The sequence below is a fragment of the Apodemus sylvaticus genome, chromosome 3, assembly GCF_947179515.1.
Source record: "Apodemus sylvaticus chromosome 3, mApoSyl1.1, whole genome shotgun sequence".
Lineage (NCBI taxonomy): Eukaryota > Metazoa > Chordata > Mammalia > Rodentia > Muridae > Apodemus > Apodemus sylvaticus.
In genome coordinates, this window is record NC_067474.1 from 141,933,639 (window position 1) to 141,961,445 (window position 27,807).

General features: G+C 47.5%; 2 protein-coding genes across 2 annotated transcripts in view; one reads left to right on the top strand and one right to left on the bottom strand.

Moving 5' to 3' along the window:
- Positions 1-27,807, top strand: part of Csmd2 (CUB and Sushi multiple domains 2) — a 563,664-nt gene that overhangs the window by 241,554 nt on the left and 294,303 nt on the right. The window lies entirely within an intron of this gene.
- Positions 26,731-27,276, bottom strand: Hmgb4 (high mobility group box 4). The gene has a single exon (XM_052177422.1). The coding sequence runs from the start codon at positions 27,274-27,276 to the stop codon at positions 26,731-26,733; it is 546 nt and encodes a 181-aa protein (XP_052033382.1).

Genomic DNA, 27,807 nt, shown 5'->3' on the forward strand with positions numbered 1-27,807 from the left:
CTGCGTTTGGCATCCAGTTCTGATTATTCACCTCCTCGTACATTCAATGTCCAATGTCCCTAGGGTGCCCAACTCCCCCTTCCCCATTCTGCTTCAGATTCATGCCCCCCACCCATCGGCCCTCTGAAGAAACCAAAAGAAAGAGCAATGGTTTGACTTAACCATCCCTCCGGTTGAAGTAGAAACCAAACTTCAAAAGCTGTAAATGGTTTCAGCTGTTTATTTCCATTACAGATATAAGGTATGATCATCAAAGGAAATTCAGAAAATGGAAATGCTAGATAAATAACAAAACAATTGCCTGGGGAGGGGCTGTGTAAGCACCCGCCTCCTTCCCCTAAGCGTTGTTGGTAATTTAAACACTGACATGTGTGGACACGTGTATGCTATTTACAAAAGCAATTTGTGCTCATGATAAAAAATGTAAAACATACACCGCCCTCTCCAAAGGCAAGTGTTAGGGCCTAGTTGGTATGTAGCCCTGCAAAGAGTGGGCAGGATAATGGGTGGGCATGCTCGTTTTTAACAATTGCCTGGTAATGCATCTTCGCCTGCAGTCAGCTGCAATTAGCGGCACCAGGCATTCGTCTTGGTGCACCGTGCTACACACAGAAGAAAACTTCCCTAAAGTGGGATTTCTGGGTCAAAGCAGATGTTATTTTTAAATTTGTACCCTGCCAAAATGTACTCCAAAAAAGCTGTGTCAATTTGAGGTTTCCATAAACTATGTATGAGGCTGGCTATTTCTCTACTTCCTTTCTCAAAGTTAAGTTTTGTTATTTTTTTTTTAAATCCATCTCAGTGGGTGAAAAATAATATTATTTTCATCCAGGTTCAGTGGTATTCCCCTACAGACCATGGCTACTTAGGAAACTGAGGCAAAAGGTCTTTTGTGCACAGCCACCAGCCTGAGTCACATAGCCAGACTGTAACAAAAGAAAAAAACAAAACAAAACCCAAAATAAAGATAATGCCTCTGATTCTCATTTATACAATAGTAGCTATCTCATGGGTTTATTTTTATTTTATTGCCAATCTTAACCTCTCCCTCCTTTTCTGTTTGTATGTTTCTTATTGATTTGTAGAAGCTCTTTATATATTTTGACAACATAATTATTCTGTCAATAAGTAACTGGTCTTACAGCATTGCTTAGTTCTCACTCATAGAAGACATTTTAAATGGTAGAACACCCCTTCTCCCAATGTGATCACATAAAACACCAGAGTTGTGCATTAGCTGAGAATCCCTACTGTCTTAGAAACAATACTGCATGCTGGCTCATGCGCTTCCAGAGATTCCCCATTGCTGTTCCCCAGCACCTCATAGGATCATGGTAGCTGCAGATGCTTGCCACTGTACCCAGCCCGTATGAGTTCTGGAGATCTGAACTCGGAGTCCTCAAGTTTGCACAGCAAGCACTTTACCTGCAACACCACCCCAGCATCCTGTCCTGTTTTTGTGTCTCCATCTTTGTCTTGCCTTAGTTTATGGTGACCTCTGCTCTCCTGTGGAAAGGGACCTCCCTCTTTCTTATTGGGGAAGCACTCCACTGGGGGTCCATATGCATTTGTTTCTTGGTGAGATTCAAAGTGTTTCAGCTTTCCTACCAGTTAAGGGATGTGTAGAAGGCTCTGGAAAGAACTGCCGTGGTTTGGATAGTGCGCTTTCCTCCCCAGAATCATGGTGCACCCCATACTTTTCGGGTACTTTTCATGATCTTTAACAAAGCATTTATAGTTTCCATCATGTAGGCCTAGTAAATTGCTTGTTAGGGTTATTCCTGAGTGTTTTTGCTGGTTTTTCTTGTTCTGGTAAATAGGATCATTTTGCAATTGCATTTTCTAATTGTTTGTGGCTGGTTTTAGGAAGAAAGAAAGAAAAAAAGAAAGGTATTGATTTTTGTGTATTTCTTTTGTAACCTGCCATCTGACTGAACCCTCATTAGCTCTAATAGATTTAAAACTGGTTATTTTGGTTTTTCTAGGTTAGGCAATCATATTAGCTTCAAGCAATGCCATTTTGCCTCCTCCTTTCCAACGTATGTGCTCTTTTTCCTCATTTGCTTGTTTTGTGTGTGTGTGTGTGTGTGTGTGTGTGTGTGTGAGAGAGAGAGAGAGAGAGAGAGAGAGAGAGAGAGAGAGAGAGAGAGAGAGAATGTGTGCAGGAGACTGTGTACACACCTGTGCATGCCTGTGTGTGTCAGTAATGGTTTTTTTTCTCAATTACTCTCAACTTTTTTTTTAAGATTACAAACATATGTGTGAATGTTTGCCTGCATATTTGACTGTGCATCACATACATGTCTGGTGCCCACAGAAACCAGAAAGGGACATTAGATTCCATGTAACTGGAGTTTCACATGCTTCATGGGTATTGGGAACTGAATCTGTGTTCATTGCACAGGCAGCCGGTGTCCTTAACCACCGAGCTCCCTCTTTACCCCTATCCATGTTACTTTGAGGCAGTGTCTATGGCTGAACCTGGAGCTCAGTGATTGGCTACACTGCCTGGCTAATGAGCTCCAGAAGTCAGGTCCTCCCTACCTGCAGGCGCCGCACCATCTACACAGCCTCTTTCTTTCCGTTTTTGGCTTTGTCTGAGCTCAGAGCCTCCAAAACAAAATGATAGAATTGGCAACTCCCAGATTTCTTCGTAAGAGGGATGCAAAGCAAGTTCCTTTAAGTCAAGTGCCTATTCGGGTCTCTATTACAGGCCAATGAAAATAGCAAGGTTCCTAGAGATGGTTTATTCTCATTTGATATACATTGAGAAATTCTACTTTCCCTATTAATGTTTTACACACACACACACACACACACACTGGAGCAATTTGGTTTGGGAGGAGCTGATGGGTACTGCAAAGAGCAGAGCCCCAAGCAGTGTCTGGGTGCAGGTGTGGGGACGGTCCCATCACTGCAAGGCAGTGGTGGGAATGCGGGAATGCGTTGAACTCCTCACAGCCATGCTTTCTGTTATGTTAAACCCTTGCCCTCATGTATTTGTGCATTTGGGATTGTATCACAGTTTACTTAGCCATTTCCTCTTTCCAGGGCATTCAGACTGTTTCTCATTGTTCATGTTATAAATATGTCTGTGGAGAACATTCTCTCTCTCTCTCTCTCTCTCTCTCTCTCTCTCTCTCTCTCTCTCTCTCTCTCCTCTCTCTTTAACTCTCCCTGTGTGTGTGTGTGTGTGTGTGTGTGTGTGTGTGTGTGTGTGTGTGTGTGTGTGTGTGTAGAAAGCTTTTTCCCCCTTGAATTTATGATCATTTCTTTAGGAACGATTCCCAGAATGAATATTTTTTAAGACTCTTGATTCTTATTGCCAAATAGCTTCCTACAAGCATTCGATCATTTTTACCAAGCTGCAGCACTATGGGAATGAGACTTTTAAGATGAAATATGACTTAAACTTCAAGGGAACAGAGTGGGCTTTCGAGTCAGTGTGCTGAGTTCAAATTCTGGTTCCTCCTATAAAACTGGGGTGTATGTGCATGCACATAACTGTGCGGGCCAGAGATCAACCGTAGGTGTTATTCCTTAGGAGCCATATATCTTCTTTTATGACACAAGGGTCTCACCAGCCTAGAATTTGTCAAGTAGGCGAGGGCGGCCAGCCATCAATCCTCAGAGATCCTCCTGTCTCTGCCTCCCATCTTCTGGGATTTCAAGTAACTATACTACACCTGTCTCTATTTACATACATGCTGGCATTTGAAGTAGATCTTCATGTTCACAAGGCCAGTGCTTTAGTGACTGAGTTATTCCCACAGTCCCTGGATCATATTTTCATAAGAAGCTCTTAGTCCTATGTTTGCCTACTTGTGAAAAATAGGGTGAGCTCCTTCTGCAGCCACGCTAAAGGCTGAGTGACAGAGCCAGCGATGACACTTGGCACGGAGCAGCACGAGGCAAAGGAGAGTTACAGCCCCTCTCTTTGGATGGTTTTCAGAGGTTCTCATGTTCTAACTAGGTTTGGAGATTTCCCCTGAAAAACAGGCAGCAGTTTGGGGTGACTTCTGTCCTCAGCCCAGGCCCATCTGCCAGGGGAAAGTCCTTTCCTGTGATTGACTGCTCACCCCAGCTGTAAGTTTGGAATCATGATGTGGGAAAATGTCATGGTCTGCTCACCCTGACTGTCGATGGAAAGACCACCCAGAGCCTACGCCAGAACTCTGTTCTGGGCCTGGGTAAATGAAAGCAGCAGCCACCCCTAACATCCCCAGCATCCCTAGCATCCTCAGCATCCCTAGCATCCTCAGTATCCCTAACATCCTCAGCTCCCTAGCATCCTCAGCATCCCTGACATCCTCAGCATCCCTGACATCCTCAGCATCCCTAACATCCTCAGCATCCCTAGCATCCTCAGCTCCCTAGCATCCCTAGCATCCTCAGCTCCCTAGCATCCTCAGCATCCCTCGCATCCCTAGCATCCTCAGCTCCCTAGCATCTTCAGGATCCCTAGCATCCTCAGCATCCCTGACATCCTCAGCATCCCTGACATCCTCAGCATCCCTGACATCCTCAATATCCCTGACATCCTCAGAATCCCTAGCATCTCCAGCATCCCTAGCATCCTCAGGAAAAACTATGACAAACAAGTAGGGTGTAGTCATCTGCCCAGCTCCTGTTCATCTAGTACCAGTTCTAATGCATCAGTATCTTGGGTTTGCTTCCATTTTCTGCACCCTACCCCTTGACCATGACCCCGTGAGGAGACACCATACCATGAAGCTGTCTCCTACTGGTCTGCAGAATGGTTCTCTTACCCTTCTTCTTTTCTGACCCAATATGAGCCTGCCAAATGCCCACAGCTAATCAGGATTATGTCCAAGCTGAAATTTCATCGGTGATCCTTGCCATCCCTAGGGTAGAGTCCAGTGCCTCGGCTTATCTCCTGAGGCCCTCCAGTGGCTACCAGTGCTAAATCATGCATACCACTCATGTGTCCATTTATTCCAGGGGCATTCTTTTGTTGTTCTTTTTTTTTTTTTTGATATATTCTTTACTTACATTTCAAATGTTATCTCCTTTCCCAGTCCCCCACACCCCAGAGCTCCCTATCCCATCAACCCCCCCCTGCTTCTAAAAAGGTGTTTTCCCACCCACCCACTCCCACCTCCCCATCCTAGCATTCCCCCACACTGGGGCATCAAGCCTTCATAAGACCAAGGACCTTTTCTACCATTGATGCCTGACAAGGCCATCCTCTGCTACATATGCATCTGGAGCCATGAGTCCCCCATGTGTACTCTTTGGTTGGTGGTTTAGTCCCTGGGAGCTCGGGGGTTGGGTGTCTGGTTGGTTGATAGTGTTGTTCTTCCTATGGGGTTGCAAGCCCCTTCATCTCCTTCAGTCCTTTATCTCCATTGGGGACCCCGTTCTTGGTCCAATGGTTGGCTGCAAGCATCCTCCTCTGTATTTGTCAGGCTCTGGCAGAGCCTCTCAGGAGACAGCTATATCAGACTCTCCAGGGGCATTCTATACAGACCAGTGGCCAGGCAAGGTATTGAAGTTACAATTATAAAGTGTTTCAAGCCAACCAACCCAGAACAAGACATAGTAGCTAAGGATATCCTCTCTTCCTACTTGGGACTGCACTGATATGTCCCCTTCCTTTCCCTTTACCAGGTTCCTATGAGGCAGGCATCATTTCCAGTCCTCTTTCTTGGGGAAACTGATCCTCAGAAAACAAGCCTAGCTTGCTGGAGGTGCCTTATCTCTCTGTGTAGAGCCTCATTCTTTGTCACTGGGTCCCCCCCAATCAGTCCCAATTTCTTTTACATGTATCATGTCTGAAGAGAACTATTAATATACACTGGTGACACATTAGCTTTCCGCAGCTGTGGAAGAAAAATGGCTGTGAAAAATGAAAGGACTTTTACTTGGGCTCACAGTTTCAGAGATCTGGTCCATGGTTGCTTGGTGACATCATTCTATAATTGTGTCAGGGAAGAACATTATAGTGGGGAATGCTTGGAGATAAAGTACTTACAGCACAGTAGTCAGAAGCAGAGAGAGAGAGAAAGAAATGGGGAAGAGAGGAAAGGAGGGGAGAGGGAGAGAGAGGGAGAGGGAAGGGGGAGGGGGAGAGTCCCCAAAGCTCCTTCAAGAACCCATCCCATTACATACTTCCTCCCAGTGAACTTTCCTCACTCCTCAATAGAGCCAATGACTGGAGATTCAACACATGAGCCTTGGGGAGACACCCCAGATACTGTAATAGATAGTATTTGTGCATGTATCTTGTAGGACATCTGAGCAAAACACAAAACAAAACAAAATACCTTCACAGCTGTATTTAGCTGATCACTGATCAAGGACTAGCCAAGGAGCTGAAAAATGTTCCCAAGAGCTCCAGGACTACCCTCAGAATTCCTGTCCTGTAGCCTGGCTCTGAGCACCTGGCCCTTCCCCAGGAAGGGCTTTGCCTTACTCTGTGGTCTCTCAGAGCCCATCCAGGGTCTTCAGTGAGTACTTGATAGCTACACTAAATTAAATGAGACTGCATTCAACTAAATTGAATTGAGAAGTAGGCATTTTTGCGCAGTGTCTGGGCCTTAAGTCCATTGTTGTCCTAATAACCTTGTGGTAGATAATGTTGCCTTCCTGTAAAAGCCAGGCCAGCCACTCCTGATTCAGACGGCTTTCTGTTCAGGCTCCGTAGCTTTCCCCAGCATAGACCACAGGAAATAGATGTGTTCTCTGATGGCGTTTGCTGCTAGGTTGTGGAGGTCAAACATCTGAATGCTTTTCATTGTTGCGTGGCCTCGCTCTAATTACTTAACCTTTCCCAGGCTTGCGGCTTCTCATCGGTCTGTGTCCTGTGGGGATATTGGGGTAATTAAAAACTGGGGAACTGAATATAATGCTCTCACTATGCACTGTGCACAGTCAGAATGCACAAGTTTGGACATCAGCTCTAACCATCCTCCTGACCACGGCGAGCTGCAGGCAGTAGATGGGAGACTTTACAGGGACGTCAAGGCAGAGGCAGAGGTCTGTCATCATGCTCTTCACAGAGGTTGGTGAGATGAGGGCTATGGAGGAAGGTGGAGTTCCCATGCTGCATGCCTGGGGAAATACCAGAAGGATGTAGAAACCGGAGGGGTGGGCGTGAGCTGAAGAAGTAGAGAGAGGTCAGAGGAGTGGTGTTTTTAGGGAGCTGACAAAGGCTTTATCCTGGGGGAGTGGCCCCATCAGCTTTGCACTTTAAAAGATCACCCTTGCTGCTTTAAGAGAACAGGGTGGGGGACAAGGAGGGGTACGGGAAGGAGAGCAATGCCGATGATGCTAACCAGAACTGCTATTGTTTCTCCAGAGTTTGGATAAGACTGGAGGGAGGGGAGGGTATCGATCAAGGTAGTATACGGGGAGATTGAGAGGAGTGCAGAGATGAACCAGGGTTAGGGTTAGGGCATCCAGCAAACCAGAGGGATGAAACAGGGGAAGAAATGAAGGCTCTGGCTGCTGGCTTTTGGCTTGAGTGGCTGGTGATCAGAACGCCAAGAGGGCCTGGTCACACTGATCTGCTGTTGCATGTGGCTTGCCCCAGGTTACGGTAGGAGCTGAGACTTAGCTTAAGTAATTGAACCAATGGTGAGTTGTAGGAACTCATCCCTGACTCAGCTTGAAGACCCTTCCCACAATTCGAACAGTTTTCTGGATAATGAAAAGGAGCTGGGGGCTCGGGAGACAGTTCATTGGTAGACTTATCATAATGCCAGTGCGTGGATCGAAATTTAGTCCCTAGAACCCTTTTTTAAAAAAGGCAAATCATGGTGATGCTTGTAAACCCAGTGCTGGGACACAGACAGGCAGATCCCTGGCTCTCTGGACATCCACCCTACGTGGTGAACCCTAGGCCAGTGAAAGACCTGTCTCAAACATGGGGGGGAGGGATTGCCTAACAAATGACAGCACTAGCATTGGCCTTCCATATGCATGTATAATACATACCTGTATACATATACACATGTGCACACAGGCACATATGCATACACACACACACACATGCGTGTCCACACGCAAAGCAGAGATAACTAGTCTTGGAAGGCATATTGTCTCTTCCAACCCTGTGGCATTTAAGATAAGAACTCATGGTTTGGGTTTCTGGTCCCGTGCTAACTTTTGACCCATATGAGATTGTTTTGTCTTTGTGATATCAGCTGTAGTTCCTGTCGAGGGGCTTAAGAGGGCACAGTGGGTTCTGGGCTTTTCTCCTTTGAGTCAAAGGAACAGATGCCATCTCCAGTTTCTTTATGCTTGAGGCTCTTGTCCACTGGGAACCTCTTCATCAAGCCCAGGGCAGTGTGGAGAAAGTGGGTGAGTCTTACCTATGCCCTTTCTACCTTTGCTAGCCCAGTGCCAGAGAGGAATCCCAGTCAGGACTTCTCTTTGGTCGGAACATTCTTTGTTGAAGATAGGAGCTTTAAAGGGAGGATGGAATCACAGGTATGGTCCACCTACAGCCCATTCTTTAAAGCTGCCTCATTAGACTGTCCATCTTCCTGAGTCAACTGCCACCATCCATACTCAATTACGTCAGGCCACCACAAAAAAAAAAAAAAAAAAAAAAAAAAAACTACCTTAGAGACGGGGCCCAGGTTAGACCCCAGGCTTTCCACTCAAAGGTCTTTAATCTTAGACAAGTCGTTTAACCTATTTGAGCCTCGTACCCTGTCAGTGAGAATATAAATTGGCACAACCTTTTCGGGAGATAATTTCACAGTGTGATTAAAATGTGTAATGTGTGTAACACTGCTAGGTGTTCATAGCTAGGAACTAGGAAGAGGTTACTGGTAGAAGATGTTCACTGCAGCGTTATTTATCACGAAGGGAAAGAGGAAACCGTCTATGTCCCACATTAGCGGTTCAAGAAACATGTGGAGGATAAAGCTTGTGGCAATTAAAATGATAATTTCAACTAATATTCTGAGAAAGTGGAAAATGCTTAGCGTATATAAAATGAAAAATGGGCACACAGCACTGAATATATGGCTAAAACTAAAAGTGTTGCATGTATTCACATATAATGGTTGTAAAATAAGAAAAAAGCCAGTAAAAATGTTAGCATCCTTAGTTCCAAATGGGGGTCTTAATGGACTTTCCCCCCCTGTATATTCATTTGTATGAACTGGAATTTTTACAACAACTTCATATTATGTTACTTTTTGGTTCTAGCAAAGAAGCAGAATCAAATGTATTTATTTCTGTAGCACTGTGGATGGAACCAGGGCCTCACACAGGCTAACCAGTGCTCTCTCCTTCTGAGCTGTGTCCCAACCCCTTAAAACACAATTGGAAAGCTCCCAAGAGGAGTTCCAATCTGTCATTCCATACTGACCCAGTGCCTGCAGCTTCTGCTATCTTCTCCCATTCTCACAACACACACACACACACACACACACACACACACACATATACACACACACCATGGCTCAGCATTGCTTGCTAGTCTGTAGGTACACCATAGCTATTTCTGTGGCCCTGTCTGTGTGGACTTCCCTACCTATTTCAGGATCCAGCTGCAGCCTCCTCCTCTCCCCTCTTGATTTTTTTTTCCTGGAGAACACTCTGTGTCCAATGAGTGCTTGTCTGATGTCTGTCACCTCACCTTGCCTTTGTCTACGAGTCTGTCTGTGGGAACTCTGGGGAGGAAGGAGTAGCTTTGTCTTGGAGAATTTGGAAAGAAGGGCATGTAGGAGTTTGTCAGCTAGACCAGATATAATGGCTATCCCCCAAGACTCTAGCGTGAACCCAGAGGACACCATCTCATCCCCCTTTCTCTCTCAACCATTATCCTGCTGAATAGTCTGCTATAGATGGGTCCACGACTATCCCAGCAGCCAGGGAGGGCTCCACAGACAGGAAATTGCTTGTGTGCTTTGCAGTGTTCTTCCAGGAACCTGACACAGACTGGGCTCCACCAGCTCATCCTTCTGCCAAAGTACAAAGGTCTTAAAGCTCCAATGCAGTGATTATGGTCCCCCCGCCCCACATACTTGGCTTTGGACATGGGAAAGGACCATGCTAATGTTTCTCACTGGTTTCAAAATGTGCCCTGAGTATGTTGACACTTTTAACACACAGTCTGTTGACTTGAGTCATATTAAAGATGCTATTTACCTGGTAACAAGAGGCTACTCTGAAACATTTGAACTTCGCTTCCCTGTGAGAATCCCACTCGCTCAAGCTCGGCCTCCCCTTTAAGCAGCATGCCACTGTTCCAGAATGATGCCTTTGAAATAAATCCTGTCTGAGTAATGTTTCTCTTGGACTCATAAAATCTTTATGGCAATCTCTCCTCATCTCATAGACTCAGAGAAAGAAGCAAGAGCCAGAACCACTGAGCTACAAGTGGGGAGTACAGTATTTTCTCATATGGGTCGCACATTTAATGCAAATAGTTTTAGAATGCAGGTCCAATACTGAGTGCACATTAGCATGAGCCAGCGTGCACACTCACACGGGCACACACACACATGTGCCCACTTACACGGGTGCACACACACGTATACAGGCAGGCATGCATGGACTAGCTCTGTCCAAAGTGCTGAATCTGTAAACTGCAATTACCTGATCTCTAATTAAAGAGGAGCTGATAAGGAACTGTGACCCACTCAGGATTCACTGAGATCCACAGTTCGAATGCATTAACAGATCTAGTAATATGTCTCAGGGCCAGGGCTCTGCAGATAATAGCGCTGTCACTTCAAACCTGACAACTCAGTTTGATCCCTGGGACCCATGTAAAAACCCTGATGGGTGCCGTGCATCTGTAACCCCAGACCTCCTATCCCAAGGGATGTGATTGAGACAGGAGAAATGGCCAGTTGATGGTCCAGTAGCCTGGAGTACAGAGACAGGAACAAGGGAGATCCTGCCTCAAAAAGTAGGAGAGAACTAGCTCCCAAAAGTTGCCCTCTGTCTCTACACATACATGGTAGCTTGCATAAACACTCCTACAAAATAAATAAAGAATTTGAAAGAGCCAGTAATAGCCCTATAAGGGGAAAGAACAAAATTCTAGCAAAGAAAGAACTACAGTATAGCTGCTCCCATGAATAAGACTAGAGAAACAAGTGGGGAGAGCTTGACCTTTGACCCAGTTAAGCAGAAGGACCCTTGACTTGAGGGCCATGTAGCCACTCAACACTCAGCTTTGAGGTCCTCCTATTTAATAGGTGTATGCTATGACATTGAATTAGATAAATCATAATCTGTGGCTTCTGTGAGGTCACAGTCAGTGCTTGCTCAGCCCTGACCAGCTGATGACCCTGAGCAATTTACCTGACTTTGGAGCCTCAGATTTCTCATTTAAAAATGTGGGATAATGGGATCCCATAGGATGGTTGTACAGATGAAATACCGTGACACTTGAAAAGCGCTTTGAACGTCGTGCAACCCCTGGGTGAATGTTCGCCTATTAGTGCTAGGTGCGAAGCGCCGTGCTGAGCTCCTCATGGCCTTCATATCATCTGTTCTCGTTTACTTAATCTTAGTCATGTTGAGCGCCCTTAACATCCCTTTCTGGAAGGATGGGGTCGAGCAGCTCACCTAAGTCCCCCCAGTCAGTCAGTGGTATGTATAGAATTCCAAGCAGTTCTTTCTTTCTCTAAAGTGAATGCCTGGGTTCAAAGTGAAGCTTACTACAGTGGACTTGGAGGGTAGATCAGTTCTCCAAGGCAGCCATCCAAGGAGATGAGGCAAGCGGCATTCTTACCCGTGCCTGAGGAGGCAACGCTGTAGGAACCAGGTGGGCACAGAACTCAGGTTCTTATGGGACTAGAGGTGGGTTGATAGAAATGGAGAGGAAAGGCTCCTGCCCTTGGGAAGATGAGTCTAGATGCCAGCTACCCAGAGTGAGTTTCAGTGGACTTCTAAGCCCTGGGATTGGCAGGAATGGGGACTAGGGACTTAAAGAGAACAGAGAGATTGATGTAGACCAGCTAGACCACTTGGACCACAACCATGTGGGGCGGCTTACCTCCCAAGGGTAACAGGTGACTGAGGCCACCTGATCAGAGGGGAAGGCTCCCCCTCTGAGTTGTCACCTGAGGGTCATAGCATTGGGACAGAATGGATTAACCTAAAACCGCTAAATGAGGGTGGACCAAAGCTGGTTATCTAATAGCTGTGGTGTCACATACTGTCTCTAGCTGATCAGAGTCTATGATTGCACTGTACTGGGTCCCACAGAGTAGGGAAGAGAGAGGTCCTTGAGTAGTGGGAACCCACTGCTACTCTGGGGTAAGAAGGAGTCCTTTTATTTTATTCCATATGGGGTGGCCCTGCAGAGTCCCAGACCTGTGTATGTTCCCTGCTTTCCTTTCCATGTTAATTGCCAGGATTCAAATTGCTGGCCCCTCTTCTCCTCAAGGCCATCCCCTAAACAATAGAGCCATTGGAAGTCTCTTGATTGAGGTTGGAAAGGTCTCAGCTCAGTAGTGTTTGTCTGGGCTGGTTGTCCCATTTGTGATGATTCTGTGCTGTTCAGGGTTCCCCTCGGGTGCCTTTGCAGCTATGACCTTCCTGAGTCTTTCCCACACAGTCTGGACAGCAGGTAGGCAGATCAGTGAGGACTGCACATCTAAGGGCATTGCTCCCCAGGCCTCTGTCTGCTGCTTTCAGGCCTCACTGTTGGATCAATGGGGGAGCAGGTGGCTGTGCTGTGTCCTAACAATGGCTTCTCTGCAGGGCCTTTGCTCTGTCCTTCTGTCAAGCTGAGGAGGTCACAGACAACCTTGCCCAACAAGCTGGAGACTCTGGGAAGGCCGGTGTTGGCATCTGATTCAAGTCAGCAGGAGGCGAGAATGGGGAGATCACAGGAAGGGCCCCTCCCCCACCACATACAGGTTTCCCACTTCATGCTCAGACGATATCTCGACATCTCATCTCTCCTCATTTGACATCTCATCTCTCCTCATTCGATGGAAAGTGGGGTTGCTTCTGTCTCCTGTGGAAGCACCCAGGGTGTGAAGCCCCTGTCTGATAAAGCTCAGGAGAAGGCCCGATGTGTCCGAGAAGATAAACCAGGAGTTCTATTTTTCTCAGATGCATCAGGACTTCCATTTACACCAGTGCTCACCTTCATGTGGCATTGACCTCTGACCTCCTTGGACAGGATGACCCCCTGGCTTTAGAGGGGTGGGGAGAGTTTGAACAATTATGAGGGACAGTAAGTGCTTTATATGCTACTCAGGTGTGCCCTCCCCTCCCCCCATACAATCCCAAGAGGTTACTTCAGCCCCTGGGTCTTCCTGACTTTCTAGCTTTGGGGATTGCGTTATCTGATACCATTTCTGAATCTTTTATTCCCATCACCGAGAGAGAGAGAATCTGAGTGGCTCCCCTCCTCAGACGATGTCCATGCCTTGTCTTATCAGCTCACCCTAAGAAGAGGGGTGCTCAGCAGGTGCCAACAGAACTGCAGGAATCCATCTCCTCAGTGACAGCTTGATGGGGAGAAAAGTCCCAGGAAGGCTTAGGCCAGGCCAGCAGCCCTTAGCAGAGCTTTCTCATCAGCCTGACTTTCTGATTCCCCTTTGGGCTCCCTCGGGAGGTGATGGAGAAAATTGTTCTTTGCACCAGTCTCCTTGAACTAAACAAAATAATGCAGAGTAACTGTCTCATACTCTGTGGAGAGAGCTTGAGAGCCATCTCCGGGTGTCCTCGTATCGACTTGTGTTGTCTGTATGGCTTTGGAGGTCTGCAGAAGAGAACCCTTGTGATTACTCTGAATCCTCTAAGTACCTAAGTCCCCCCCCACCAGTTCTCATAATGGTAATGCCCTGAGATTTAGAGATATAATTAAGAGCAGATGAGCCTAAAAGAGGTTGATGGGAATGAGTCTGGGAGAGAGAGCTAGGTTGTGAGCATCAGGTTCCCATCTCCCCCATGTGGCTGTGCAGAGGACTGGAGGAGTCTGATACAGGGGACCTCAGTTCCTGGAGTCACTGAGCCCAGGAATCCTTCATCTTCAGTCCACTTAGCTCTTGAGACACAGTCCAAGAACCCAGCCCCAGGAGCTGGAACTGCTGAGTCAGCCTTGGGCCGTGAGCTCCAGCACTCTGGACAGCTCCGTGTGGCTAAAGGATTGAGGGAAACCTGCCAGTCTGAAGGTTGCCTTCCAGTGGCCCTCAGCACACACAGCAGTCTCGCCAATCAAAGGCCAAAGCATTCGGCCAGCCCCTCCCATGTTAGCCTTTACTTACCTTCCAGTGCTTTCTCTGACCTTAATACTTACGAAGGGTGTGGCTATCCCAACAGGGCAATACTATGTTTTATTTTATCTGTTGACTGTACTGACCTAAATCTATATCATCTGTCACATCAAGAATGCTTTGGCTTTCTACAAGGAAATGAGTGTTTTCTGAACCAGCAAGTAACTTAGACTTAGCTAGCAGTGAAAGTCTGGGGCCTGGGGGAGTTTGGGGGCCTTAAATCACCATCAAAACAAGGTCTTGAGTCTGCAAGCTTTTGATTTGGTGTTGCAGTGGGAAAGAGAATCTCATAGCTACCACGAGAGGCAGTGGAGAGAAGTTGGTAGACCCAAATAATCTGTGTTTGCCCACTTGATAGCTGTGTGACCTCAGGCAAGTTATTTAACCTCTGTGCACTTCTGTCTTCACAGCCTCTGCCTCATGAGACTGTTGTGCGAGTTACGCGTGTCTGTGTGCATGAGGTAACTAGAACCGTATCTGGCATACAGTAGGTGTTCAAAAGTGGAGTCTGTTCCCCAGGAATTTCTTAGGTACCTTATCCCACACCTCATTCTGATCTCAAGATAAAACCCAGAAGCAAAGTTGGGAATCCCATTAAGCAGGAGAGAAAACTGAATCTATCACTCAATAAATTACTCAGGGCCACATCGTTGGTCAGTGTGGGGACGGTTCCTGTGATGGAGAGTTTGGCTCCAGAGCCCACATTCTTTCTCATCTCCCCAGTGACTGCCTCCCTTCCTGGTCAACTCTGCCTTTTATAATGAGCGGAACCTCAGCAGTCCACTGCCAGCTCTTGGTGCTACTGGAGCAGTGCCATCTCTGGAGCTTCCACGGCACCCTCTGCGGTGGACAGTCGGTTCATGTGGCTCTGCTTCTGCGTCTCTGTTGAAGCTGTCACATGACACTGAGAATGGGCAGCAGACTCTGGTGGTCAATAGTGGCCCAACTCTGGCAGGACTTGTGGGGCTGGAGCCCCAGGTGCTTACAGGTGGGCCTTGCCCTGTTGCCCCTCCCTAATCCCTGGTGCCATCCAGGTGAGGCCACTCTCTGACAAATCTGAGAGCTTTTCTGAATCTCATCTGAACTCAGGCACAAATTCAAAATATAAAAACAAGGATTTAATGATATTCTGTTAGACTTGCAGACAGGAGCCTTGCATAAATGTCCTCTGAGAAGCTCCACCCGGCAGCTCTCTGAAAAAGATGCAGAGACCCACAGCCAAACACTGGACCTCTAGAGCTTGTGGAAGAGTTAGGGGAAAGATTGAGGGCTCCAAAGGGATAGAAACTCCATCAGAAGACCAACAGAATCAACTAACCTGGACCCTCTGGGCTCTCAGAGACTGAACCACCAACCAAAAAGCATACATGGTCTGTACCTAGCCCCTGACCCCAACACATGTGTAGCAGATGTGTAACTTGGTCTACTGAGGAGTTCCCCCAACAACTGGAGGTGGGGGGGTCTGTCCCTGACTCTGTGTGGCTACCTGTGGATCCTGTTCCCTAACTGGTGCCTTGTCTGACCTCCGTGGGAGGGGATGTGCCTGGTTCTTCAGTGACTTGATGTGTCAGGGTGGGTTGGTACTCAGTGGGGCCTCCCCTTTCTTGGAGAGTGGGGGATGGGGAGGGGTTGTGCAAGGTAAGTCTACAATCAGAATGTAAGGTGAACAAAGGAAGGAAGGAAGGAAGGAGGGAGGAAGGGGAAGGAAGGAAGGGGGGAAGGGGGAACAAGGGAAGGAAGGAAGGAAGGAAGGAAGGAGGGAAGGAAGGGGGAAGGAAAGAAGGGGAAGGAAGGAAGGAAGGAAATGGGGAAGGAGGGGGGAGGAGGGAAGGAAGGAAGGAAGGAAGGAAGGAAGGAAGGAAGGAAGGAAGGAAGGGGGAAGGAAGGGGGAAAGAGGGAAGGAAGGAAGGGGGAAGGAAGGAAGGGGAAGAAAGGAAGAAAGGAAGGAAGGGGAAGGAAGGAAGGGGGAAGGAAGAAAGGGGGAAGGAAGGACAGAAGGAAGGAAGGAAGAAAGGAAGGAAGGGGAAGGAATAAAGGGGGAAGGAAGGAGGGAAGGAAGGGGAGAAGGAAGGAAGGGGAAGAAAGGAAGGAAGGAGGGAAGGGGAGAAGGAAGGAAGGGGGAAGGAAGGAAGGGGGAAGGAAGGAAGGACAGAAGGAAGGAAGGGGGAAGAAAGGAAGGAAGGAAGGGGGAAGGAAGGAAGGACAGAAGGAAGGAAGGGGGAAGAAAGGAAGGGAGGAAGGGGGAAGGAAGGAAGAAAGGGGGGAAGGAGGGAAGGAAGGAAGGAACAAGGGTCTAGCAGCCCCTCCCTCCATCATGTTGAGGGAGGGTGATGCCTGCTCCTCTCTGCCTCTCTGCCGTCTGCCAGCTGCAGCTCTAGTCGTGCTTCAGTCTCTCACCCCCTGGATTCAGTCCAGGAAACGTCCATCCACGGAATCACATTGCCTTCCGGTGGATCCAGGGCAAAGCTCAGCTTCTCAACCAGAACCTTCTTCCCAAGCCACACCAGTTTCCTGTGATGTAATTTCGCCTTCCCTCTCACTGCTGATGAGAGGTGAGCCCATCTTTGTTCAAAGGAAACTGGATTCCTGAAGGCCTTCAGCAATGGGATAATGCCTGCAGAGCGCTTAGAAGAGAGGGTACCTCGAGCACCCCACATGCTGCTTGTGGGTGGCCCATTGACTACAGAGGAGCAGGGCATCCCCCAGAAGCTCCCTTCTACAGCACCTTTCTCAGCTGAAGTCCCTGTCAGTGCTCCTTAATGCTGAACCTCTCCGTGACCTTTCACAGGTCACAGATCTCAGCCTCTCTCTGCAGAACACCTTCTTTCTCCCAGGGCATTCAGGGTATGCCCTATCTTTGGGACTCCCATGGAGGACACTACACCCAGGGTATTTAGGGAGCAGAGAGAGATGGCAGAGGGGACAGGCGGGCCATGGAATGGAGTAGAAGCCAGGGGACAGAGAGGCTATGTGACTGGGGATTCTCCTGCCCCTTTGACAGGGCAGTGTGAGTTAGAGGCACCTGGCCAGATTCTTCAGCACGAATGTACTTGCAGCTGTAGCAGGGAAGGGCTGCTCGGGGGACCACCGAGCTCTTTCATACTCACTGCTGCTGCTAATTGCAGATAATGCATTAAAAATACAGAACAGTTTCTGTTCATTCTGACACGGGTATCGGGTAGTTCAGGTGGTTTATAATGACAGGATGTGAGCCAGAGATGTTGCTGCAAAAAGAGTATCGGGGGTGTGCTTGGGAGTGCCAGGCTCGGGTGTCACCAGCCAAGCATAGAATGTGTGTCCGGATGCATGGGGGCCCTACGGCTACGCTCTGGTGTCTCCAAAGATCTCATTTTTCACTCATTCTCCAGAAAGCACAAGTTGAACATATAGTCTACTTATTTCATCTGTAAAATGGAATGTCTAAAGTGACTTGCAGTTGGGATTGTGGTTCAGTGGTATCACACACCTGCCTGGCATGGCCGAAGTGGGAGAGGGAGGCGGCTCAGCCGGTCAAGTGCTGGCTGTGCAAGGGTGAGGGCCAGTGCTCAGATCCCCTGCATGCACATAAAAAGCTGAGTATGGTGCGGGTGCATGCTCTGCCCCCAGGGTTGGGAGACAAAGACAGGAACATCCATGGAGTTTGCTGGCGAAGCAGTCTAGCCACCTTGTGAGCGTCAGCTTCAGTAAGAGACCCTGTGTTGTCCTGTGTTGTGTAGTTTTCACCCTGTGTAGGAGTAAGGGGCAATCAGGCAACATCCACCTCCCTCCTCCTTTTTTTTAAGGTCCCAGTGACAAACCAAAGTCCTCTGTGAGAAATCCTTGAGTATATTAGGCTTACTCACAGTGGGTAAGTGTTCATGGTCTGAAGCATAGGTGACCTCAAAGCAGCCACCATGGAAGATTGGAACACACCAGGGATGGTGGCTTCCCCACAGCTGTGTAGAGGATGCCTCCTCCCCTATTCTGTCCCTGCTTATGTGTATAGTTCCTGCCGGAGAGCTCAAGACCACGTGCAATTAGGGCAGAATTGCAGACAACTGGTTGGGAAGAATGGCTGGATACTCTGAGGTCCCATGATCTTCTTCCCACCTCTCTTCCTTCTCTGAGGGAAGATCAACAGTCAACAAGCCCTACCTGGGGGGATCTCAGGTGAGCAGGCCCAGCTGAACTCCTGAAGTTAGCAGCCATATAATTAGGAGGATAGTCATGTACAACACCTTGACACAAAAACTAATGTGGTAAACAGTTGAGGGAGACATTGTGGTCAACCTCTAGTCTCCAAACACACATGTGCACACACAGACACTGTGCACACACAGATATACACACAAACACATACACACACTTGCTGCATGCACATGCACACTCACCTGCACACATGTGCACATGCATGCACACATATATGCACACTCAGAAGTATGTGTCTTGTTCAGATGTGGGTTTTTGGCTCTTCCTGTTGTTTGCATGCTTTCTTGCTTGCTTATATAGACCAGCTGACCAGCCTGACCTTGACGTCACCTCAGCTCTTCTCCCATGTTAGCCTCCTGATTACCTCTGCATGCTCAGCCCCTCTAGGTCTTTTTATTAAGATAATTACAACAAATTGCTTCAAACAGTAGCAGGCATGGAATAAACATTAAAGTTTATTACTATTATCTTTTCAATCAATGGGAAGTCCCGTATCAGGTTTTAGGGCACGAGGTGAGTGAGACAAAATTATTGTGTGCCTCCAAGCTGCACACTTGGAGCTACAGCTCACTGTGCATTGAGATGGCCATTGGTGGACATTATAGATGTTATAGAGCACAGAGTAGGAGGTTCGAGTGGAAAGGCTTCCTGGACAAAGTAATACCTGACCCATAGGGCGATGGGAATGCTCCCTGACCTACAAGAAAGGGTGATCCTGAGGTGGGTTGAGATGGACCATCAGATGGCACTTGCCCCTTGAGCCTGATGACTTTGGTTGGATCCCCAGGGATCCACATGATGGAAAGAGAATTGGCTCCCATAAGTTGCCCTCTGACCTCCTCCTCCACATGTGCATTGTGGCACATTTATTCACATACACATGTGTGCATGCATTCACACTAGATAAGTAGATAGATGGATGGATGAGATAGATAGATAGATAGATAGATAGATAGATAGATAGATAGATAGATAGATAGATAGATAGATGGGTGGATAAATAGATAGATGGGTGGATAAATAGATAAATGGATGGATGGATGGATGGATGGATGGATGGATGGATGGATGGATGGATGGATCCATAAATGGATAGGCCAGTGGGTGGGTGGGCCAGCAGATGGACAGATGGACAGGCAGATAGATAGATAGATAGATAGATAGATAGATAGATAGAAATATAGATGATTGATAGATAGATAGATAGATAGATAGATGATTGATAGATAGATAGATAGATAGATAGATAGATAGATAGAAATATAGATGGATTGATAGATAGATGGATGGATAGATAGATAGATAGATAGATAGATAGATAGATAGATAGATAGATAGATAGATAGATAGATAATGTAGAAGGCTAGAGTATCAGGTACAACAATCCTGAGCACTAGGATGACATTTTTAGATGGAAATACATGATAGGACCTCAAAGTGGGTTGTCTTAGTGAGGGTTTCTATTCCTGCACAAACATCATAGGCAAGAAGCAAGTTGGGGAGGAAAGGGTTTATTTAGCTTACAGTTCCAAATTGCTGTTTATCACCAAAGCAGGTCAGGAAGCAGGAGCTGATGCAGAGGCCATGGAGGGATGTTTCTTACTGGCTTGCTTCCCCTGATTTGCTCAGCTTGCTCTCTTATAGAACCCAAGACTACCAGCCCAGAGATGGTACCACCCACAAGGGACTCTCCCTCCTTGATCACTAACTGAGAAAATGCCCCACAGCTGGATTTCATGGAGGTACTTCCCCAACTGAAGCTCCTTTTTCTGTGATAACTCCAGCCCATTTCAAGTTGACACACAAAACTAGTCAGTACATGGGTATATCAGTTATGTACTACCTCGAGCAAAATTAGCCCCAAACCTAGCCATTTGGAATAATGTTTATTCTCTCCTATTGCCTGGGTGTGGCTATGTAGGATTCTTGGGCTTTAGATTTCCACTAAGGTCAGATCAGGCTGTCCAGCAGGACTCCCATTGAAGAAAGGATAGCTTCCAAGCCAGTCTGCCTACTGGCTCCTGCTCCCTGTTGCTGTTGATAGGAGACCACCTGAGCTCTGTTCCATGGGGCAGCTCTGACAGGCTGCTCTGCTCATCAGAGCAAGCCAAAGAGAAGATGACAGAAGTCACGGTCTTTTCTATATAACCTGCTATCAGAAGTGACATCCCACTACTTTTGCTGAATTCGAGTCATTAGAAGCGAGTCTCTTGGTCCAGACCACACACAGGGGAAGAGGATGGCACCAGAGCAAGGACAGAGCCCAGAGAGGTCATTTGGAGTCACTTTTGAAGCTGCAGACCACAGTCTGCCTGCTGGCCCCTGCTGATTCCTGTCTCTTCCATGTGCATAACAGTCACTCGTACCCAAAGTCACAGCCCATTACAGCATCCCCATGTGAATCTGGTCCAGTGTGGACGAGACTACGGCATCCATTCTTAAATAGAGACTCCAGAAAGCTGTCCATTTGGATTTGACAATTTTCAAAAGGGAACCAAAAAAGATGACCCTTCACCAAATGTCTTAACATAGGATGGGACTGGGTCACAGCATCGCATATTCCTACTCACAATAAAAGGAAGCGTGAGGCACAGAGGAGTCACTGGCCTGAAAAGTGTGAACATTTTCTTGATCCCATTTGAAAGCCTGAGATGGGACTCCTGCTTCCAAACTCCAGCTTCTTCCCCTCAGCCCTCCTTCCTTTAAAGCACATTTGCGGGTGGGGGGCTTGGCTCAGTCATCCAATAGCCTTTTTAAATATCATACTGGGCCAGGTGTGGTATCATGAACCTGTAATCTCAGCACTGAGACAGGAGGACCAGTGTGAGTTTGAGGCCAGCCTGGGATAGATTACAAGACTAAAAACAAAATTATTGACTAATTAACCAGTTTCTTAAGAAATTAAATTTTGTACTCCCTTGGCCCCCTTTAGCCCCGGCTGTCAGCCTCTTCTCTAGTAAGACTTTTGAAACCTTTGAAGGAGGGGGCAGGTCTCTTGTAATCCTCACTAACATCACCTGCATAGTCACTGGGACTGTCTCCAAACCAAAAGACAAATAAACAAAAACAAACAAAAAACCTGAACTCCAAACCTAGGGACCACCTGCACAGCAGCTTGTGACCCAGCTAAAATGTACCAGGACCTAACCTGAGATGTTTCATGTCACTAGGGTTTGAGCTCATTTATTAACACCAATAGTAGTTAGGGACCTTAAGACCATGAGACTCATTTTTAATGAACTGATCATAGCAACAGCTACATACTCCTTGGAACTAAGCCTTCCCTACCCAGACCTCCAGCTAAGACAGCCAAGGAGTAGTTCTCAAAGGTCCCACAGTGTCTTTTGTTTGAGCTAAGGGATCCTTATGGCAAAAGCTGAGCTCTGTCTCCAGGAACTTGAGCCTCTGAAGTCTTAACCACTCCCACCCCAGCTTGATTTCCAAACAGCCCTTAAAAGCCCTTTCCTAAATCTTAACATCATTTACCCCCCCTCCCCTCCCCCCCCCCTTGAGAGGACTTTGAAAAGGAGCATCCCAGTTCCTCTCCATCCCAGGGATTTCCTCTCAAGAATGGGGCAAGAAATTCCATCTAACCCTGGACACCTCCACTTTGCCAGGAAACCACAGACATTATCTCTAAACTGTGCCTTACAAAGGACCCCTTCCTTCTGGTTTCTAATACACATTTCTCCTGTCCTCTGGGCTCCTGAGGGCAGCACCCTCCAAGTCTTGCTTTCAACATTCTGCTTGAACGTTTGAAGCTTTGTCTTAACAATCTTTCCAATGCACTCTCAGCCCCTCCCTGGTTCAGACATGTAGTTGCACAGCTATCCCACATTTTACAGGTCTATGTCAAGGCTCTCTCCTTAACTTGGTGCCAAACTCTGCATCCACTATTTTAGTTGGTGATAAATGAAGTCTTAGTGGCGCACAACATGAAACACCTCTCAGGCTCTGTGTGTGGGGAATTGGGTGCATCCTAGCTGGGTCCCAAACTGCAGATGGGGGGGGGGTCCCGAAGTCTACAGAGCCCCGTTCTTTGTCTGGAAACAGTCCAGTTCCTGGCTCTCTCTTGATTCTTGGAAGGACTTAGTTCCTTGAAGACCAGGCTGGGTACCTCAGCTCCTATTGTGTGTCACTGCCATCCACCCTCTGTGACTTGCCACAGGATCTTCTTTCAAGGGCAGTTTTCCATGTCAGTGTGCTTCAAGCAAGGGGAACTCCATTAAAGTCATAGGATTTATAGCCCATTTTTTTTTAAAAAAAATGATATGGTTGGGAAGAAGCTCAATTAGGCAAAGGTCTGCATTTTATCCCCAGAAATCAAATAAAAGTCAGGCTGGATGGCACACGCTCATAATCGAGTCTCAGGCCAAAGACAAGTAGACACTTGGCAAGTTCCTACCAGTAAGAGAGCATGCATGTATATGTATATATGTGCATGTATGTATGTGCATGTGTGCATATATGTGTAGGCACATGAGTGCTTGCGTGCACACGTGTGTAGTTATGTATGTGCATATATATGTGGGCACTGAGTATGTGTGCATGCATGTACACGCACACACTCGCATTTGTGCCTCTACACACATATGTGTATGTTTTAAGCACCTATGAACTGACAGATTGTCTTATGGCTTCCACACCCACAAACATGCACAAATGATAGCCCAACACTTTTGTACTATCATCTTTATTGGAGTGGAATTTCTAGACGCAGCTCACACTAGGGAAACATAGGCTGAGATATCAGGAGGTGGAGCCTCTAAGAGCATCTTTCAAGCCCAGGGACAGTGAGACTGGTTTCTGACCTGATTATGTCATCTCTGACTCCCACAGGTGACAGGCAACCAGGCAAACATGTCACTGTTAAAGGGGAGAATCTCAGAAGCAGAGCGAGCCAGTCTGCATAGCAGGGATTTATACCAGGAACCCTGAGTGGGGACAGCAAAGCTGTTGGGGGGCACTTTAACAGGAAGTTCGGTGTCAGTGCACCCCAACTCAGAGATCAAGAACAGCCTCAGAGTCCCCTGGTCTCTTTGGGTGATCTGTTTTCTTAAGGTGGTACCTTCACCTTCTTTAAACTACCCTCCAGCAGACTAAGCCAAAAGCCGCCACCCACCATTACCAAGGGCAGCCCCACCCCCACACCCACACCCACCCCATACCCACCCACACCCACACAGCAGATTTACAACAATGGCCCTGTCTTATCCTCAGCTTACTTGAAGGTCAGATCTTATCTATGGAAGTGAGACAAGAAGTCGAATGACAGACAATCCGGCACCCCATCCTTTATGACCTCACCTTGGTGACCACACCCTGTCTATGGATCTTCCAGGCCAGAGAAGTAGAGCTTTAATCCCCTAAACAGCTGAGGTTTTAGTGGATGGCACAGTCAACAATAAGATCCCAGTGTGATTGAATGACATTTTCCCATCGATCCTCCTGAAACCTTGATCTACTTCTCCGTGGGATTTGAGGGAAACCCAATAAATGAAATATACTTATTTCCCTCTCCAGCGCAGAATCAATTTGCAGATGAAGGGAAAGCAAGAGGAGGGTCCACTTCATTACTGAAGAACTGATCAACAGGCAGACCTAACCTCATTGCAGGGACAGGAAGGGCCGGAAGTAGGACTGGAGCAGAACAACCTGGCCCTCGTGCACACGTGAGGCCCTCGATAAAGCATTCTTCTGAAACCTTCTGGTGCCCATACTTACCAGCCCCCTTTCTGGGGAGAATGAATCACAGAGAGAGCAATCTCACAGTTGCCACGCTGGGTTTTTAGCAATGGCCTCCCTAAGCAATTCCCAATGGAGGTTGTCATTATCTCTGCTCTTGGAGGGGAACGTGAGTCGATTAGCCTCGTGTCTTCTAGCTTTGCCTCCTTTTCCTGAACTCATCATGGGAGACTGGCACTGGATAGTCTCTGAAGATTCTAGAATGATCAATAACACACATCATAGATGGAAGCACACGGCTCCTCTCCTCCACACTGGCAGAACTCTGTGGTTCCCGGCTGCACACATATTTCCTATGAACTTTCCAAGCCTAGCACCCAAACTTACACAAGGCACTCTGACCTGTCCCCGTCATTCAACCACAAAAGACTCTCACCACAGGACTCAGTATCCTTAACTGTGCTTTAAACATAGGTGCTGGGATAGTTAGATGGCTCTACAGGTAAAGGCACTTGCCATGGGGCCTGACACCTTATTTGGAACCCACATGATGGAAGAGATCCAAGTCCTACTAGTTGTCCTCTGACCTACACACACACACACACACACACACACACACATGCATGCATGTACATACATATACACATGTCCACTTAGAGTTCCCTCTACCCAGCCTGTCATTGTCTCATCACCTGGCACTAGTGATAACTCCAGTGTGTTGGCTGACTTTTCTGTCTCTCCCTCCCTTGATATATGTCCCTAGTAGTAGAAGTTACTGGTATGATGCAGGAAACCTTTTAAAGTATTGTGTATAAATGACTACATAGAGGTGCCAGAGAAGATCGGTCACAAAGACAGTGTTGGGCCCAGAGGCTCAATCTGTCTTCTCAAGGGCAGGGTATCTCATTGGCTTGCCTACTCTCCCACCCATCATGTTAGATGCAAGCCCCCTCTTCTTCCCTCTCCTTTTGTGTTCCTTCACTGTCATTCATTGTGGACATTAGAAGCCAATATAGTCATCTCCTCCCATTGTCTTTAAGCAATGCCCTGCATCCTGTTATCAAAACTGACATTCCCATAACCCACATTCTCATAACCACACGGAAACTGAAAAAGGATAGCACAAGGTCCCAGAGCAGAGTATGATGTACCATGCAACCATCCACTAGACATCTGGCTTTCAGGAGCCAGCAATGAGGAAGTAGGAAAGTCTGTGTCTAAGTACCAGACAGAGGGGATGATGTTTGAATCTACATTTTAAGGGTTAGTAACAAAGGGTTGGAGACAGTAAGGCAGAAGCAAGGCAGGGAGAGGAACAAGGCTGTCAATAGTGCCTTCTAGAAGTATGCCAACTGGCACTCTTCATCCCGTGTCTTAACATAATACCTCTGTAGAGTTTAATCATCTGCTGGCTGTGGAAGCTTATTCCTTATGACCTTGCTGAAGACAATAAGGCGGGAAGGAAGATCTTAAGGTTGAGGCTAGCCTATGATAAATATCTTTGCTTTTAGCCTGGCATCCATTGCTTCAGACTTCACAAGGTCACGACCTAGCTTTCTGCCATGATTGAACTGATGGCTCAGCGGTAGAGATCCACACTGTACGTGTGCAGTGGCTGCAGCCTGTTCCTTCTGCTTGGAGGGCAGAGCCTCTGCTTTTCACTGTCAGCTTACCATCCCCTCAGCTGCCAGACATTTTTCTCCCAGCTCCATGGACTGCTCCTTTCCCCCAACTGCAAGGAAACTTTCCAGGGCAAATTGACTAGCAAGGTAGGGTACCATTGGCTAGAAGCAATACCACCTGTCCAGTATTCAGAACTGTGCCACCTCGTCTAGTTGCATAGACGAGGATGATGCATAAAGCAGGTGCTGTGCCTGCTTTCTAGGAGGAGGCTGGGGCTCCCTAGGAGACACGGCAGGGGCGGGGATGAGTGTGGGTTGCAGTATTTGAGAGGAAGGAGAACACTTAAGTCTGATGATCTCTGTCTTCTCAATGAAGCAGAAAATGAGGGTGCCTCCTGAGAGGGCGAAAGGGAAGCAGTGCCAAGCTGGAGTACCAGCTGTAAGCCATGGGGGCATGAGGGAGTGGGAATTTCACCAACATGAGGCCTTCTTGGATAGCCTCATTCCCATTTCTCATTTACCACCACTCCCACTGCTATTATTTTATAACCTTCTCTGTCATTGGGTTCTCACATCGGACAGGAGCATCCCAAAGCCCCTATCCCATCAACCTGGCATGGGGGGACCCAAGCAACTTGATTCAGAACCCAGAGTTGTAATCAAAATCAAAATGGTTGCCTGCAGAGACAGTGCAATCCCCGCTCAGTTTGGCCCAATTCCCGTGAGATGGCAAGCCACAACAGAAGCTAGGACTTTTGTTAATAAATCTCCCAGCTGATTGCTCTACTTTGGTCACAAAAGCAGCAGTGTCTCTCCCCATGCCCAAATGACTTTGTGCATGTGCTTGACCACCCTGGTCAACCCAGGCCATTTGGATTGGGTTAAAGCTGCCTCTCTGAAAGCCAGCCTTCTCAAGGCTGGATCCCAAACCACTCACTGCCGCAGCATAGCATCCAAGGGCACTCGACCTATACAGGACACCAGGGCCAGAAAGCCAGTTGAATAATGTTTTATTGTTTCAAACTGGTCTTGGCTGATCCCGGGAAGTTCATCTTCCTGTCTTGGCATTGGTTGCGGTAGGCCTCCCGCTCCTCGAAGTACTTGGCCCGCATAAGCGCAGCCTTCTGTTCATAGGGCTTTTTGTCCACATCGGCAGTCGTGGACCACATCTTTCCAGCAGCCTTGGCCACCTGCACCACCGTCCAGTTGGGATTCTCTTGTTTCAGCTTGGCATAGTGGTCCACAGAGAAGAGAAGGAAGGAGGATGGAGGCTTCCGTGGTGCCTTTGGGTCCCTCTGTCTTCTCTTTCTTCTCTTGCCCATGTAAGTCATCATTTCCTGCTGGTACCGGGCTTTGTCGAGCTTGGCTAGGGCTTCATACTTTGCCTTTTCATGTTTCGAGATGGATCTCCATTTTTCTGAACACTTTCTAGAGAATTCTTTAAAGCCGAGGTAGGTGTTTGGCTGCTGCTCCTTGAATTTGTTTCTGAAATTCAGCATAAAATGGATGTAAGAAGAGACATTCACCTTGGGCCTTAGCTGGACTTTTTTCCCCATGTTTATACAACCATGATTTCCTTTGCTGGACACTGCTGATTTGGATAGCAGAGATTTCTGTCTCTACACCCCAGGAGCAATCTAGAAAGTGCCCTACTTTTGGTGAATTTTTCTCTGTGTGTGAGCCTCAGCCAGGGCCCGGCCTTTTCAGTGCTGGTGGGCTTTGTTGGGTCAAAGAAGGGAAACTGTGATGTCATCCTTGAGCTGACCAATGCCAGCCAAGCTCAGTCATGCAGGTAGGCCCTCTTAGTGGTTGGTTTCTCTAGGGACTTCTTTTTTTTTTTTTTTTTCTTCCTCTAAGGAAAGATCAAGGTTTATCTGAACCTTATTAGAGTTGCTGCTGGCCCTGGGAATCTTTCCCTTTGGCTTCCTGGAGGCTGTGGGCTTTGCTCAGCCTCTGGGTCTTTATATTCCTGTCCCCCAGTGGGTCATAACAAGGGCTGCCTTTCTCCGTGTAATTGTCATGATGGCACCTCCTCATCCTCCACTCAGGCTAGAAATAACGAAGGCAAGGAGGGGGGGATGTCTCGG

Excerpts from the sequence above, each read along its gene's own strand:
- Hmgb4 (XM_052177422.1), bottom strand. The coding sequence starts at position 27,276 with ATGGGGAAAAAAGTCCAGCTAAGGCCCAAGGTGAATGTCTCTTCTTAC.